We start from the raw sequence: 18,135 nt of genomic DNA, 5'->3' as shown, positions 1-18,135 counted from the left end.
TTATATTAAAAAGAGCCTTTAGATGAAGAGCACGACTATTGGTGTGCGCATTCTATGTTCTGCAATAGCAATAAGGTAGAATTCTGAACAGCTAGAACTTCTGAAACATTAAAGGTATCTGTTTCCCATAGTGAGGAACCAGTAAGTCCACAGTCTGCCAGATTCTCTTGTCAAAAAGCTCTCACCTGGAGAAGCCAACACTGGTTTGCAAGATATTTGAAACGAGGCTTTAATGAGAAGTAAAACAGCTATCAGTAGCAGTTTTATGTATATTAGCTGCACTTTCCCAGCAATGCTGTAACAACACAGCGAGTTGGGGTTAGTGCTAGCACTGTAACAGAAGTCACCCTTGGGACATCTCCCCAGGGTCTGCAATTAGACTTGGCACCTCCTGAATCAACACAACAGGTAAGAGAAGAAAGGTGTTGTTGTTTTTTTTAAAAAAACAAACAAACAAAAAACAAAAACCAACCACATCAGATCAGTTCTGCGAATGCCAGCCATGGTGTTTACTATTAAAATAGATCAGAGGGATCCAGTAGGTCAGCTTATAGTCATTTCTATTTATCTTCAGACACACATCAAGCTCTTCACACACCACTAACGCACTGCTACTATTTTGTTAGTGTGGGAAACATTCTCGTGTAAGTGCTCCATGTGAGGTGTGCCACTAAGTGACACCGCATGCTGCCAGGGCGCAGGCAGGATCACTGCACTCTCTGAAGGCTGTCCACTACTTCTGATGGACAACAGCTCTCCTCCTGGAGACTGGGATCCAAGCTACAACTCACACCACAGGCTCTCCTCAGCACATACACCACCAGGCCACCTCTGAGCTGAGAGTCAAGTCCATTGTGGGGCCGAGCAACCCTGATGCAGACCCAGAACAGAGCTCTGGAACAGAAGAAAGCTGAAGAGAACTGTCTGCTCTCCCACACACAGTGGGTTCTGCCTGACAAATGCTCTCCTCGCTTATCACTCCGTAACAGATTTCACTGGGAAGATCAGTTAAACGAAGAGGAGAGCAACACAGTTATTCACTTCAGCCTCCTTCCATCTGAGCTGATTTAAACTTCCAGAGCTCCACACCCACAGCAGCCTGTGGGCAGAGGCAATCCTGCACCTCCCCCCCGCTCACAACAAGTCAGTCAGAAAGCCGGGCCGGGTCTGAGCTCCCCCACGGCAGCAGCTGCTGACACACCTGGCTGCAGAGCAGCAGCCACGATAAGCACACAGCTCCCTCACGGCCACTTGCACAACAAGCACACTGCTCTGCTGCTCAGCAAGAACTGCCCAGAACAGAGCTCAACTCCAGACAGCTCCATTTCAGTAACACAGCATTTGATCCAACTTGCAAATAATTTGATGTCAGAATATTGCATCCAATTACAATTTACATCTGCAGTACAGGACTTCTCAGGTCCAGCACAAGAACATTTTCAAATAAAATCTCAAATCTGAGTGTACCAGCTAAAAAATCAGCGCAGAACCCTGTAGCTGTTAATACAGCGCTGGGTGGCTACCTGGGGGATCAGGGAGGGCTCTGGGGACTGCATTTGGAAACATTCAAAGAATGCAGAAAAGAGCCACAAGTCACCTCGGCTGGAACTTCATGTTAGAAGCACTTTTTTTTTTTTTTTTTTAATATAAATATTTGAAGTTAGCACTTGCTATTTTGCACAAAGCTCTAAATTTGTATGTTAAATTTATATTCTTCAAGTAAAATGGACTGTGACCACAACTCACCTGCCTAGCACATGCTCAGAACCAGATCTTCCCATTTAGGACTTGTTTCTGCATTTCAGTGGCTATGTGACACAACAGCAACACAAATTCAGATGTGACAGTGCTCAGATGTTTGTGCAGGGGTGCATTTTGAGGGAGGAGGAGGCAGAAGGTCTACACGTGCTGTGGCAAGGTACAAGGAGCATTTCAGGTAGCTTTTTTCTTTTATCACTTGCTATCTTTACAGTAAGGCTGTGCAAAGTGAACTAAGTTCAGATTAACAACTGAGTATTCATTTGGGGGCCCATTTAACCAATAACATACTCTCTTACAGGTATGTATTATGATCTACCTATTCACATTCTAGTTTGCTCTCTGGCATTCTGATGCTTTCGCTTAGTTGCACAGCCACCAGAAAGAACATGTGCAAAGCTGTGTGCCACACTTGCAACATGCAGCATTCCAGGGAGTCACCAGCCGCCTTCTGCTCTGCTCAATTGCTCTGGGTTATATGGCTTCAAACAGTAACAGCCAGAAAAGAACAATACTTCAGCAGCTCACAGAAAAACGTTTCCTGAGGTCCCTTCTCAATGATAGAGATGCACACCCAGGAGCTTCAGCGTGAGAACTGGAAAAAACACTTCCTCATCCCACGCAGGCTATCAGACATGTTCCTCACAGCACCCAGAAGAGTAAATCTCTGACTAAAGCTGCAGATCAAATCACGGTTTTTCCTTTCTCTCTCGAAGATTGAGCTGGTACACCTGTCAAGCTACCAGTATAAGCCTAGAAAACACCTTTCACTGAATATACTTTCCAAAGTCATAAAATCTTAGAACTTATATAGACCATCATATGCTAAAGAATGACTTGTTAAGGACATAATGTGACTGCAACAACTGCTGAATTCTACTCAGACACAAGGAGAAGAGAATCTGTATGTGGTGATAAAACAAGGATCCTAACGGCTGGAGAGTCAAACCCTCCCAAGGGGCCAGACATAACAGCGGGCAGCTGAACTCTGGGTCCCTCTGTAGGATGAGACATCCCCAGCGCAGCATTAATTTGTGTGCAGGCTCTGACAGAAGCAGAAAATGGACAAGGCTGTTCAGAGCTCTCACACCACGCACTCAAGATTCATCCAACTAATTTATTGAAACCAACATCTCAAAATAATTTCGTTAATAAATTGAAATGTAAGTGAATTTGTCTAGCACACCAAGAAGCGAGCACAAGACGCAGCAGAGGAGCCCAACTGGCCAGCACTCAGTGGGTCGCTGAGCTCTCCACACACTGCTCAGTCAACTGAGGTTGTGGACAGTGTGTTCCTGAGCCCCTGCAGCTGGTACACCCCAGAGGAGCAGTTGCTGAAGCGAACTATTTCAGCATTCAATGACTTAGTACCTACAGGCACATCCTGCATTATACAAGAAATGAGAGATGAAGTTTATTATTACACTGTTACACTCTTCATTTGCTTCAAGGTACTGTCATCCCAGGAGCTGACACTGCTACTCATTGTCACTGAAAGAGTATCTTTTACTACCTGTAGGTGCACAGAGGCATTTGGCCAAATTGTAACAAGAGCAGCTTCAGAAGATCAGTAGCTAATTCAAATTTACATAGATTTTAGCTAAGAAAATGTTTATAGCTGACGTATAATACAATTACAACACAGAAACAAAAGCAAGACAATGTTCTTCATCTGATCTCAAAAAATATCTAATAAGAGGTAGACCCAACAGCTCAGTGAGACAAACCTCTCTTGCATACAATGTTGGAAGCAGAAATAGGTATAAAGCTGTTAACCTCAGACAACTGGCTCTTCAAGGCAAAAACCAACATGACGATGTTCTCCTGAGTACCTGCCAAGTATGACTCCAGCAAGGAGGAATCCTCATGGATGAATGGGAATGAGACAATGAGACCAAAACACAACCAGAAGGCCAAGTAAACAGAAGATCCTCAAACACTGGTTGAATCACCCAGCTACAGCGTGACATAGCCAAGCAAATAATAACAAAACCCATCAGGATCTCACTCTCCCAGCACAGCTCAGTCCTAACCCAGGCCTGGATGACCTGCAGCCACAGCCACTATTTGGGCCCAGGCAGCTCCCACCCCATGCTGTGAGCCCAGCTGCTGTACTGACAGCCACTGGGCGCCTGCAGGCCGGGAATCCCTGACACAGAGCTGGCAGAGCCCAGGCACAGGCTTTTTGGACTACATAGGAAAATGCCTGCTGTTTCTGAAGTAACAGTGGAATTGAACAGCTTCAAAGTTAACACAGTGAGAGAAAAACCCATAGGAAGAGGCTGGCTGCATTAGCACTTGTCTTCAGAGCGGGACCACTAGCAGACCAAGAGGCCGGGCTGGGCCCGCTCTGACTGCACACTGCTCCTCAGACTGCAATACTGCAGCAACACTCCCACTCTAATCATGCAAGACGCTTTATGAAGGCTTATCTCTACGCTGTATTTGTGACAATGCAAGTTTTCTCAGCATTTATTAAGTCTGTAAGCAAATGGTAAGAAAATAAGCAACATTTTACACATGTGCACTCAAATCAAACCAGCAGAAAAAAAAACAAACCTAGACTGAGCAAAGGCAGCAAGCCAAGTTCCTGCTGACCTGGAAGTGCAACCCTTTCTCCAGCACCCTCATTTTCCCAGTACTGAAGTTTGTGAAGAACTTTAACATTTGCATCCACCCATTATTACATCCCATTACTTGCAGAATCACAGCACCATTTCCTCTGTGCTGCTCAACAACACTTAAAAAGTAATGCTGGCTGACTCATTCCTCCCTTCAACCCTAACCTCAAATCACACCAATAAAAGAGTAGGTGTAGGCACACTTTGTCCCTAAGCCCCCTACTACGACCATTTTTCAGTACAAATCCTCTATAAACCAAAGCAGAAGAAATAAAATGCAAGATTAGACAGAGCAGTGTGGCGATGGAACGTGCCATACTGTAAAGCCTTCTCCAAGCAACTGTGGCAAGACTGTGTCTCTTCAGCTGCGCACTGCTTCTGAATAATTCAGATGTAGTTCCCATGCCAAGGAGGACATTACGAGGCTGATCTGGAACGAGGTCTGCCAAATAATCTTAATTGTCACCATGGGAGGAAGGAAATTAACAGACTTTGCTGATTTACCAGCACAAGACATCCTCAGGTGCTGCCATGGGGTGGCTCGCCCTCACTCTGTGCTGCTGCTGCCACCAGCAGCCCTAAGGCACACAGCAAGCACACAGTACCACATAGGTTTTGTGACGCTACTTTGAGGCTCAGAACAGTAACTGCCAGGGACAGCTAACTGCAAAAGACCTGGACTGAATGCAGCAATACTAATACATTAATTGCATGGTTATGGTACAACAGTAACCACCCGTGCAAAGACACAGTTATTCAAAAGGTAAATAGACTCCAAAGACTCCATAGGAGAGTTTTTTGGACATGTTTACAAATAAGGACTGTTGTCTAGATCCAACCTATCTTGCTTTGACATCAGAAGTCCATAGTATACCTGGAAAAAAAATCCTGCTGCGTTATCTGTTCTAGGTTAAAGTTTCAAAATGATTAAAGTTCAAATCACTTCAGTAATGCTACCTGCAGCTTCGGAAAAATATCTAAAGCCAACATGCAGCTTCTTGGTTTACACTCTTTTCCTTCTGATAGCAATATTTTCTTCACCCCAATTTCTAGATTTGAGGACAGAAAGCAATATTCAAATACAACCAGCGTCACTCCTTGGAAGTTCATCTGCATGGATAATTCAAAAGAACGAACTCTCATAATTTCAGAAATCACAGCATGTTCAAATACTGAATTAGAATGCAAACAGCTCACTAAGAACAGCAGTAGCATTCATTTGCTTATAATATGCTCTATGCAAGATTTCCACTTTGTCTGCTTCAGACAGCCTTCTGCTTTTCTTCTGATAGGAAAAGGAGAACCAAGGAAGGCTCTCAGGCCACGTGCACCAGGGATCTCCACACAACATGTAACGTGGCTCCAGGCCACATCCTGCTACTGCTGCCACTGCCAGCATCCAGCAAAGAGAGTGGAACACTGTTATGCATCACATGCAATATAAACAAAAGACTTGGGAGCAAAAGCCACCTCTGCAACTTCAGTGCATTTGTTATTTTGGAGTACATACTCTGTATTGAGAGATGTATTCTGAATCATCACATTATGAAGTCAATAGGAAGTAGCACAAAGTTTTACAGTACTGTTTTGATGGTGGTGTTCTGTATACAACTTCTCAAAATGGCATTTCAAAGCATTAAGAATTTCCAAAGTGAAAACCAGATCTCATTCTCCAGCTTTACAGAAGTGAACACCCTGGAACAAAATGTAACACTAAGATGGTTAAAAAACAACAAAGCAGAGAAAAATGCAATACTATGCTTTGATGACATGGGTCTAGGACCAACAAAACACTCTCACGCTTCCTAAAACTGATCTCATGCTAACAGCTTGCCCATTAAAAAAATAAGAGCTAGAACTCAAACACAGTTCAAGGCAACTCCAATAAAGATCCAGCAGATACTCTTTTCTCAACTGCACGCTGCTGAGGAGAGCATGTAGCAGCTCTTGGGAAGCAGCAAACACCCAAGGGGGAATGACACTCTCTTCCTATTACTTAATATAGGCATCCCCATCCACCAAAGAAGTCCACCGAACTTCTGTTCCTTATATAGCAGCTCCAAGGTAAGTAGGTGCCCAAGTCACAAGCAGAATGTAAGAATCAGAGCAAACAAAACGGCTCACAAAAATGCATTCAAATGCTCTTTCCCTGCATGTGTAAAAACCAGCAGGTCTACAGAGTTCTCCTTAAATTGTTTAAACGACATGCTGAAATTCTGGCACCAGCACAAGATTCTGCAAGCTAAACAATACTGTTATATAATATTTACAGCGTGTTTCCTACAGGTTTCCTCAAACCGCCTTTAGTCTAATACTTGCACCTCCTAGTAAGCCCGTTTCGCTCTCCCTCCAGAATAACAACCCGTCACTACCTGAGGCTGCAGGCAATGGCCGACCCCACTCCCACACAGCCCAGCTGCCCGCCTTCCAGAACTGCACAAGCTGTCACGGGGGCCCTGCCAGCACCACGCTCAGCACAACGCTGACACTAACAGCAATCTCATCTGACAGACACAGGAAAACGATGCGCACTCAACTCACATCCCTGGACTTCCACCTTAAGGCTTACACACGTGGGTACAAAGTGACGAGACAGCACAGTCCTGGGAAACTGTTTCAAGGGGCTGATAGAATTTCTGAGCACGATGTGCATGGTGAATTCAAGCGCAAGCCATGTTTTGACGCACATTTCTTCATGAGCTCCATAACATGAGCAACTACTCCAATGACACATCTAGAGGCACACACAAACCTCACTGCTGTTTTACCAGCACTTCGGAACAACAAGCATTAGTTTATTTACATGAAGCTTTTGTAGGCACCGAGCTAGTGCAAGCAAACCAAGTATCGCCCATGCTTTCGATTCAAACACTGAAGAGTACACGATGAAAAGCAGCACAGCAAATGAGGATGACATTACATTTGCCCAGGTTGGGCACTTAGCCACACAAATCAGCAGTACAGGCACACCAATTTGCTGTGCTCACAGTACACCCAGCTGCTTTGCCCATGCTCCAGCTCACGTGGCAATACTGCTGCTGTGGCTGACAGCACACACAGGTGAGAGCTGTGAGACGCAGGGCTCGCTGGCTCAGGCTGCCCACAGCCCTGCTGCAGCCTCACACGCACTGCTCGGCTTAGGCTCAGCACGGCACTCACACCTGCACACTGAACTTCTGCCTTAAAAGACAATAAGGGGCCTAAAGAGCTGACAAATGCCACATGAAAATAGCAGATTAGAACTTCTCCGGTAAGCACATACAGCTTTAAGCTACTTCTTCCTGAGGTGCTTATGGTTCTACTTCACAGCATCCCCTCCTCCTGACCAGCACCCAGGGAAGCCCTGTGCCGTGCCAGCCTGCTGCACCTCCATTGGGCTAGGAGCCTCTCTCTCCTGTCTATGTCACTGTTATCAGCGTGCTTTCAGTACTCCAAAATACTCAAGTCTTCAACATAACCCAGCCTCTCCCTCACTACTACATATAACATTTTTATTCCTAAACTCACGCATTAGTCAGGTTTTCCTATTTGACTGCATGTTGTAGTAAAAATTATCCAGTTCCCTACAAAGTCCCCAAACCCACATCCTGGAAGCTGCTCGTGAGCTCTTTTCTTCAGTGCAAGCATCTGAGAAACAGGAGGGGACAGGCCAAAATGAGGTGCATGGCTTTCTTTGGTTTGCTTCTTTTTTTTTTTTTTTGGTTTTGTTGTTTCACATAAAGCTTCTGCCTTATGCAGTTCTTTTAGACAGGTTCAGCCTTGTTTGGAAGGAGCTGTAGGACCTATCTTAGCACCCCAGATGCTTTTTGTGCCCTTATAGCTATGACACAGTGCTATCAGCATTTACTGCCGTCCTTGGAGGGAAGGGAACAACACAGAATCCCCCCACGCCCCAAGCCACGTATCTACCTACACCCTTGACCTTTGCTGCTAGGAGAACCAGATCCAGGTAAATTCAGTGACAGTTTTAAACAGACATATTACATCTACAGCAACATCATCCAGGTCCAGCACAGCTTTCTGTGCTTTTGGCTCTTTGGAACACCACTGCCTGCTGACAATGCCAGCAGAGGACACAAGACACATGCCTGAATCCGACAGTGCAAAGCAACTCAGACACACTGGACACCTGCTTTACAGTGCTGCTTCCCATGCCTCAAAGCTGAGAGTGCCAGCACAAAGCAGAGGAGTATGAATAACACAAACATTATCAACAGAACAAGAGGTCTGAACACTGTAGTAAGAAAAAGCATTAAAGACATGTCAGAATAAGATGTGCACAGCAGTGCCATTAACTCAGTGAAACAAAGCGGCCACATGTTGAACACAGCCAGTATTTCTGCACCAACGAATGCTCACAAATACTGCGCACGCTCTGTAAGAGAACTGTCTTGATATGAAATCCATGCAGTGGTGGATTACTGCTCAGTTATCACCTTACACAGACTGCATGAGCTGAGAAAATATTGTTTCTCAATAAAAATAAAAACAAGTGAAAGGAAATGCCTCAAACATTTATCTAAAGCTTCAGGCAGCTCAGTAGCAAGTTAAGTTACATGCTGTCTGCCACATGTTTACATAAACTGCCCAACTAGCTAAGAACTGCCGGGCAGTTTTTTCAGACAGCTGATCAATAGAACTGGGTGCTCAGAGCCAACGGACACGCAAGTGACATCCTTGCCCTGGAAACATGAATTCCACTGTCTGCTCCCAGCAGTGTATGTGAACAAGTCAGGCCCGGACCTTTTGAAAATGCGACTGCTCAGTAACATGGGAGCATCCAACAGACTCAAAATTTAAAGTGATCAACAGAAAAAAATAAGGGAAGGCATTCAAGGAAAAGCAGCAAGCCCAGATTATTTGTAACATTTGCATGGAACCAAGTACAGAGGGGAAAAAGGATACTTTTAACACCAGTGTAAGGCTTTGCAATACAACTACATATCTTCCTTTATCCAGTGCATGCGAGGACTAACCAACACAAATTCTGGAACCCATAGTGCAAATACGTAATTTAAAATATGCACTTTAGCAACAGCCTCATTTTCTGGGTTACAGAGCTCTCTGTCCATCAGTGCCACACGGTGCACTAGGACATGGGACAGAAGCCCACCAGCAGCTGCTGGCGAAGAAGGCACACGGCAGCGACGCAGTGCGCAGCCGAGCAGTAATGCAGAGCTCCACCATGCCCCACTGGCAGCCAGGCAGGCACCCTGCAAACACCCAAGGGTTGTCTGTGCTTTCCTAAGAGCACAGCATTTCAGAAAAAACAAAACAACAACAACAAAAATTAACAAGTAGGGGTATATCTTAAGGACATATCTTAAAGACTTTACCCCACCCTGAACAAAGGAAATAGCTAAAACAGGACCAGCATCACATAAACGCGCACCACAAACCTGACAGCCCAGTACACACAGAAGTCTACACTGGGCATCCAACACTGAGTGTGAAAGTGATTCAGGTGAAACTCTCCTACTGCAACAGTCATTGCCTTGAACACTTGGGTGCAGTTATTACCTTGTGGCTTCTGATGAAGCTAAGCCCCTTTTTCCACTTTGTCTCCTCAACGTGGAGAAAAGGTTTATAGATTTACAAGAAAGAAGGGAGTCTAAAAGCAATCCTCAACAACCAAGTAAATAAATGACAAGCTGGAAGGTGTTAGAGTCCAAAAACTAACTTTAAAAATGTTTGATTTAGTGTGTTTGGAACGTGCTACCCGTAAGTCTTGTGAAGGAGATCGTGGAGGCTCTAACACAGAGAGTGACCACAGAATTCGGAACTGCACAATTCTGCAATGTCACTTTACAAATTATTATAAACCCAGCAGTAAAGGTAACAGAGTGGCTGGCAAGAAAATAGGGAGCCTGGGGCTGTAAGAGTTTCTTTTCCAAAGCAACCAACAACTTTGAATATTTGTTCTGACACTTCTTACAGGAGGGCAGTATTCAGGAGGCAGGAGGTCAGCATTTCCCGTGGGAGGCAGCAGAAGGACCCGGAGGCACAAGTTGGGCGCACCAACACGACCCACTCACATCAGTACTGATTTCTAAACCGAGTCCTTCCCACCCCTCCTGTCACCACACACCTTGGCCAGCTGAACCCTGGGACGAGGCCTGATGTTTTCTAAGCGAGAAGGATTGGAAAGGGCACTACACCCTGCACTGCAAATCCACACTTAACAAACACGTCAGTATACTGCTGCTGGGGAGGAGGGAGAAATGGGTCACAGCCAAAGGATGGATTCCGAGAGCATGAACTTTAAAAATAAAAAGTAAAACCACAGAAATTATCAATGGATTTTAACCAGGGATTCACCCATACCAGAAGTCATCCACAAGTTTAAATAAAGGAGCGAGGAGGGGCTTTGGACAGAAGATTCGTTTTTGCCTGCTGTCGATCTCTGTGGTCTCAACGACACCAAGGGATGAGACCTAAGCTAACAGAGAAACAATATGGACAAAATCCTCAGATCAGCACTCGCATTCCACAGTCAGAGATCCATGAAAACCATTAATAATCCCATACCGAAATCCATAATGCTGTATACACACACGGGTTCCTTGCTCAGAACGGCAGGCAGCATAGGAACGCACCTTTTCTGTCACCTCTCTCAGAAAACGCACCGCCCCCACCGTCGCTCCCTACGAACGCCCTCCTTTATCACCAGCAGACCTTTAGGTCCCAGCTGCCGCCCCGCGCGCGTTCGGCGCACAGCGTGCCCGGGGCACAGCTCACCGCCCTCCCGCCTGCGGCCGGCTCCGTGCCACATCCCCGCACCGTGCGGAGCCGCACCGCCGGCCGAGCAAAAAGCGAGACCGGGGACCCGCGCAGACAGAACGCGCAGGCACGGCCACGCCGAGACTCTGCGGCGGCGCGCGATCTCCAAGCGCTCCGCGGGCGATCCGTGTGTAGCACGCACCACGTGCACACGCAGTGACAGCGAGACGAGCGTGCGAGAAGATCCCGTCCCCGCACCTAGGCGTGCCCGCCCCATTAGCATGCACACGGACACCTCTCGGCCGCCGGCGGAACGCGCCGCTTCGGCCTCGAGCGAACGCCTCCTTCCTTCCTCCCCCTCCTCGGTTCCAGCGCCCGTACCGGAGCCGCCCCTCCGGCCCGCCGCTCGGCCCGGGCCTCGTACCCGCAGGGACGCGGAGCGCTGCCCTCCACCGCGGCCCGGCCCCGCCCGGCCGCCCCGCACCGCCCCCGGGCCCGGGCCGCGCCCCGCCGCCCGCCTCAGGTGTCGCGGCCCGGCGCCCCCCGCTTCCTCGTCCTCGTCCTCCCCGAGGCCCCGGCCGCCGCAGGCCCCGTTCCCCGCCGCCCGCCCGGCGCTCACCCCACGACTCCTTGGCTGTAGTTCCTCTTCTTCCAGGGGGTGCCGGTGTAGAGCGGCTCGGCCGGCCCGGCCTGGGCCCTGGCGGCCGGCCCGTCTCCCAGGGCGGGAGCCCGGCCCTGCCCGGGGGGCCCCAGCAGGAGGCTGTAGTTGAGCCCGAAGGTGCTGGCCTTGTTATCGCGCTTCCTCTTGTTGCTGGCGGCCGCGGCGGCCGCGGCGGCGGCGGCGGGCGGCACCCCCCGCGCGGGCCGGGCCCAAGCGGCGGCCCCCGGGGGCGGCGAGGCCTGGCGGTGGCCGCGGTTGTGCTGGTTGTTGGCGCTCTCGAGCGGCAGGAAGTCGGGCTGGGGGTCGGCGCAGGGGGCGCGGTACATGCCGGGCGGGGAGGCCGGGCCGGCCCCGGCGGGGGCGCTCTGCTGCTGCTGCTGCTGCTGCTCCTGCTGCTGCTGCTGCTGGAAGTAGAGGTTGCGGACCCCCTGCGTGGTCTCCCAGATCTGCATCCACAGGCGGTTCGAGGGGCCGAGCTGCTCTGGCTGGAACCAGGCGATCCGGGGATCCATCAAACGGGGACCCACCCCGGCCGCCTCCGCTCCCCGCGCCGGCCGCCGCCGCCGAGACCCTGTCAGCGGGTCCCAGCGTTAATGGCGGCTCCTATGGAAGGGCAGCTCCGCGCCTGCCTGTTCGCCGCCGTCGCTCCACAGCCCCCGCCCCTCCTGGCGAGCACGGCGAGGCGGGGCCCGGCCGGGCCGCCGGCACACGGGCCGCGCGCAATAAAGGGGGGCGGCGGCGGCGGCTAGGCCGGCCCGGAGCTGTCAGCGCCGGTGCGCCGCGCGGCTCTGCTCCTCTTGGCCGCCGTCGGAGCCCTCCGAGGCGAGGCGGCCCCCGCGGCTTCTCTCGGGGCGCGGTCCCCGCTCGCTCGGCCCCGGCCCCGCGCTGAGGGGCGCCGGCTCCCGGCGGGCAGCAGGTGCGCGGGGCCGCCCTGCACGGGGTGCGGCGCCCGCAGGCAGAGGCGCGGAGCGGCGGTCGCTCCGGTTCCCCTCGCGCGAGGCACGGCGTGCCGGCGTCGGTAACCGCCGCGCCGCCGCGTCCCCCTTCTCGTAACGCGCCCTGCAGCTGCGTGAGGGCTGAGGGGATTTGCCCGGCCCCCCGTGCGGCGCCGAAGGAGAGAAACGGAGCGCCTGGCTGCCATGCTTGTACGGTCACCGCTGCCGCAGATGGAAAAGCACATCGCACGCGGCGCAGCAAACAGCAAAATGGAGTAGCACAGCTTCTAATCGGGCTCAGTTTTATTTTTGCAGTGCTTTCATAGCACAGCCTTAAAACATCTTTCGCATGATATCAGCTACAAAGGTTCCAGCACGGTGCAGGACAAGATTCCTCCTCAGGAAGCAGGAGCTCAGATAGGGTTTGGAACTAGAAAGGTGTGCTTCAGTTCCAAGCATTCTGTGAGGTCGAAAGTTTACAACGTGTCCCGGCAGTGTTTGGTGATGACAGCCACAGACTGACGGTGCAGCTTCACCCCAAGTCCCACACGGCCCAGGGGAACACCGAGCCCTCTGCAGTGAGGCTCTGCCCTGGGCCGACTGATGTGCACGGCCCTAGAGAGACCAACCCCAGTGAGAATCGCAGGGCCGGATGCAGTTGATGAGGTGATAGATTTGACTAATTGCTTTAAAAATAACCTGAAATTACCACCAACACCAAGTGGGCAGTGGTGGGACTTGAGTACAGCTCAGGAATAAAGGAATAAATAATGGAGAAGAGCTACCCCCACTAGCTATTTTTCAAGGCACACATTTTTCGGTAATGCAAAGATTTATAAGCATACCAGAAAAGCTGTCCAGAAGATGATCAGCCCAAAGTCCCTCTTACAAAGATACAAATCAAAGGGTTTCAATTCATAAACTTCGTATTTAAACAGCGCAGGAAAAGGGAGCATCAGTAACAAAAACTCAAGTTACCATTAAGGAGATAACAGTCACAAAATATCTGGTCTTGGAAAACAGCGTGATACCACAGGCACATGAGATCAGGGTGCAAGCTTGAGTTTTAGGAAAGAGAGGCAAAAAGCTGCCAAGCTTGAATACAGTTGACATGACTTTTTTAGTCACGACTTTGAACTTTAGCTTTTCCTTACTAAAAAGGCAATTCCTCAGAAAAAAGGCTATTTAGAAACACCACACAGTTTCTAGCTATCAGCCATTCCACAGTTAGATTCTTGAAGTGCCCTTTACTCTCCATCAGCAGTGGGGGTGGGAAAAGACGAAGACCATTTCCCTTACAGGTAAAAAAAAAAAAAAATCACACCAGAAGAAAAAGGAAACAATCCCAGATGAGGCCTTTGTCACAAAAAGGAGCACAGAGCCTAGAGAACATACATCGAGTCCCAGCACAGCTTTAGAAGTGGTAGAGGCATTGACACGACCACTCAGGGCCTCTCCCAATGCTGGGGCTGCACCAGGACCCTCCTATGTGCCGACAGCCATGCAGCAGCCACAACACTTCCAACAGCACAGACTGTTGCAGCGATGCCTTATTTCAGCTCACTGCATTCTGATTTAAGTTCTTAATATAGCAGCAGTGTGAGGACACTGGGATTTGAAAGAAAAAAATGTTTCTCATGTTCTGTGTGCAAGTCTCAAGCTGTGTTTATGTGGTCACTAAATTATGTCTGACAGAACATTATGTCTGTGACTCTCACAGAAACAAGGAACTTAGGAAAATAATACCGAAACAAAATGAACTTAGAGTGATTTAAACACGTGTTATTCTTCCTAGAAGGTACAGAAGTTGAACAGTCTGAATTGATTTGGAGAACAGACAAGAACTCTGCAGCGCTCAGTAAGAGCTCCTCCACGCACAGCACTTCAGCCCTTTTGGAAAACTTCAAATTCCTTCCTCTGCTGCCACTGTCCGAGTTCTCAGTTTTTGCCAATTATCTTTGTGTTACGTATTTTAAGAGCACATCCAGTGAAACTATATATAGACTGTCTGCTCAATTCATCTGTGCCAAAAAAGAACCATTATGTTATTTTCAATTACAATTACCACTGCCTGAATTTGAATTTGCAACAGTAAATGTAAGGCTAGACAATTCTTTCCAGACCTCTGGGAATGCTTTTACTGAAAATTACTTATTAAGGAAACAGAACTTGAGTTTATAAGCATTTTTGGTTGGTTGTTCCATGTTACTATTCCATGAGATATGCGTTTCATTTATAATACTTAAGCTACAAACTGATTTTAAATTAATTTGTTCTCAGATTACAGTTCTCATTTTGTAACTTTACTGTGCTCTGATTTTTTTTCCCCACATTCAAAATACACATGTAGAACCAAGGCAAGTAGTACTGGCAAGAAGTATTCTTGTTCCTCTACAGAGAAGATCCTTAAAACGTATCACAAAAAATACCCTCAACATACAGCACAAACCTTGAGTAGTTAATAATTAACCATAACGTGGCATGTAACAGACATCTGAATGCTGTGTCACAACAAATACTTATTTAAATCTTTCCACTTGTTTATCTTCATAAGGAGTTAAAAACAAGCCATGTAGCAATGATAAATTCCTTATCTATGCAGCTGTGGAGTCAATGTTTGCAGGCTGCAGAGGCCAAAGCAGCAGCCACCACCATCCATCTCACCACTTCTGAGCAGGAAGGGGCCAACAGCCCCTCTTCCTTTACTGTACTTCATACCTCAGACTAGCAGTTTTTAAATTGCAGCATAGACAGACGCTCTAGGGACGAGGATAAGCAAACAAATTCGGTTTAAGATACCTGCTCTGATAACAGTCTTATCTGCGTGATTAAATGAACTGATGAAGATCCCTTACATCTCTTTAGCATCTGCTTGCTTAGACTGCACACTGACTAGACCAGGGCACTATTTCTCACCCTTGAAGTGCTCCAAGACCTTTGTCTTTCAATGCTGTCAACCTCTCTGTCTCACTTACTCTAAAACTACTCAAATAAATCAGTGCCAGAAGAGCCCATCAAGCGTTTAACTTGAGCCACATCATCTTTTTCTTCCACTGCCGTAATTTTCCTCAATTGTGTTAGAACAACTTTTATAGCCCAAACCCTACAGCTGAGCTTTTCTGTACCTATAAATCTCTTCTCTTATTAGGCCATGATCTGACACTTCTTTCAATCACAGACAATTTGCCTTTTCATTGTCTTCCATACTTGTCATATTATCTGCTATCTCACCCCTTACAGGTAGAACATAAAAAAATTACTCCCTCATATTCACTCATAAGCAATCCATTAGAAACCAAGAGCAAGTTACACTACACTAGGAGTTAGGCAGGTAATACAGTGAGATTTTCCTAATTCAACCGAGAAATGAAAGTGTGGACATCAAAATATGCAGGAAGATACTGGCTCCATTTTGCTATGTACCATGATCATGGCAATAGGCTGCTCGTGACCATACAACACCGGTTGCCAAGAAATCACTTACAGAAGTTTCCTTAAAATGAGCAATGAGCCAAGAAAACAACAACAAAGCCCTCCTAAGAGCTACAGCTTCCCCCTCTACCAAAGGGAACCTACCTGAGGAGCAGCAGACAGAAGAGCCAGCTTGCCCCTTTTTTCATACCCTCAGCCCAATAGCCCCACTGAAATGCTTCAATCTGCTCAGGTGAAACAAAGCCGACAAGGGACTATTTCAGCTTTTATACATCTGAGTTTTAGTACAAACTCACATGAAACTGTCTTCGTATGTCCTCAGTACCTGCATACCAAAGTATATCAAAAGAAGCAAATATTGCGTGCACTAAATCATACACATCTACAAACGATACAATCTATACTGTGAACTTACTTTATAGTGAATAAAAGGAAGATTTTCTAAAGACACCTAACTGATTAGTGCACAGCAAAAACAAACAAAAGAAAATAATTCCTACTGCAGGAATAGCTTCAGATGTAAATGACATTCTGTGCTTTCATTATCAGGAAAAAAATGGGGTATGACAGGTTATAATAAAAAATAGGCTTTCTGGCAGAGACCTTTATCTGCAACTTTCAGATTTGTATTTTAAGAGAAAACATTTTATTCTCATTAGTAACAACCCCTGCTCCACACACACGTAATTGTTCTAACAGTCTCCAGGAAGCAGGGTCCGACTGCCCTACTTGAGGCAAGATGTGAAGTCCTATACTTGGAACAGAGCAGTCCCAAAAACCAAGCATGCACCTGACTGAATGAGAGCAGCTCTGCAGAGAAGGACCTCAGGGTCACAGCGGACAAACTGATGATAAGTCAGCAGTGCAACCTCACAGCAAGTGAAGGCTAATGAATACTGCACAGTATTGACAGGAGCATGGCCAGCAGATGCAGAAAATGACTTCTCTCAGCACTCATGAAATCACACTGGCAGTACTGCGCACAGCTTTGGGCCCCTAGCACAAGACACACTGGGGCAGGCGAGGCTGCAAAGGCCACCAAGATGGCTGGAGACTGAGGGAGCCAGGTCTGCTCAGCCTGGAGAAAAGGGCAATACAATTCCTATTTTCAGCTACAAAATGGGGACTGAAGGGAACATGGAGCCAGACACCTCTTGGTGGCACCCAAAGGACAAGAGGCCCGCTTTGTGGCACAGGGAGTTCCTATTAGGTAAGTGGCAGAGGTGGGGGAGTGTTTTTAATTAGGACAGTCAAGCAAAGGAAAGGTCCCCCCACAGCTGTGAGATTTTCACCCCTGGAGATTTTCACCCCTTTGAGCACGACCTATCAGACCCTAGACAAAGCCTTGCCTCGAGCACAGGGATGGACCTGAGGACCCCCAGAGAGCCTTTCAATCACGATCAACCAGCAATTCAATGGAGCACCTTCAAAATGAAGGCATGAAAGTTTTTCTTTTAAAATGCTTCAAACTATTATTAATGCCCTTTATCGGGCTAAAATTATACTTATCCTCAGCATACAGCACATATTATTAACACTGAGATTAAAATCCACACTGCGCAGCCCTACCCCCTAATCCACCCAGCTGCTACATTCCAGCCCTGCCAACCCCCAGGACAACTTGTACAACGGCTCCACTTCCTCAGGACTTCTCCTGAACTTCTAAAGGCCAGGCCAACTGCCCTAGATACTCCCCAGTTGTCCACACACCCTCACTCGTTTCATTAGCAGGCATCACATCACACATTAATTGAACTTCTGAAAAGAAATAGCAACAATGTGACTTTCTGGCAGTGCAGCTGCTTAAAACTCATTTCTCACATCCTCTTGCTTGCACTTGGCCAAATATCGTGTGTCAGAATTCTGTAAAATCAATTTTCAAGTTATCCATCCAGCTCCAGAGCCTGCTTTCCAGCCTCACAGACTGAAGTCTAACAAGCTGAGCAAATTTTGTCTTTGCAGTTCCTTGCTTAACACCATGGGGAAAATTCTGTCAAAATCTAGATGG

General features: G+C 47.8%; 1 protein-coding gene across 1 annotated transcript in view; it reads right to left on the bottom strand.

Annotated features, from left to right (window-relative positions):
• Positions 1–12,381, bottom strand: part of TENT4B (terminal nucleotidyltransferase 4B) — a 37,047-nt gene extending 24,666 nt beyond the window's left edge. Inside the window, exon 1 of the mRNA XM_052686751.1 lies at positions 11,719–12,381. Within this exon, the coding sequence (XP_052542711.1) occupies positions 11,719–12,272 (554 nt within the window). The 5' untranslated portion in view covers positions 12,273–12,381. The remainder of the gene's footprint in view (positions 1–11,718) is intronic.
• Between the last annotated feature and the right edge of the window lie 5,754 nt (positions 12,382–18,135).

Source organism: Tympanuchus pallidicinctus, unplaced genomic scaffold (assembly GCF_026119805.1).
Source record: "Tympanuchus pallidicinctus isolate F22 unplaced genomic scaffold, pur_lepc_1.0 scaffold22, whole genome shotgun sequence".
NCBI classification, from domain to species: Eukaryota; Metazoa; Chordata; class Aves; order Galliformes; family Phasianidae; genus Tympanuchus; species Tympanuchus pallidicinctus.
Note: the sequence above shows the minus strand (reverse complement) of the source record. Positions and strands in the feature narration are given on the sequence as shown.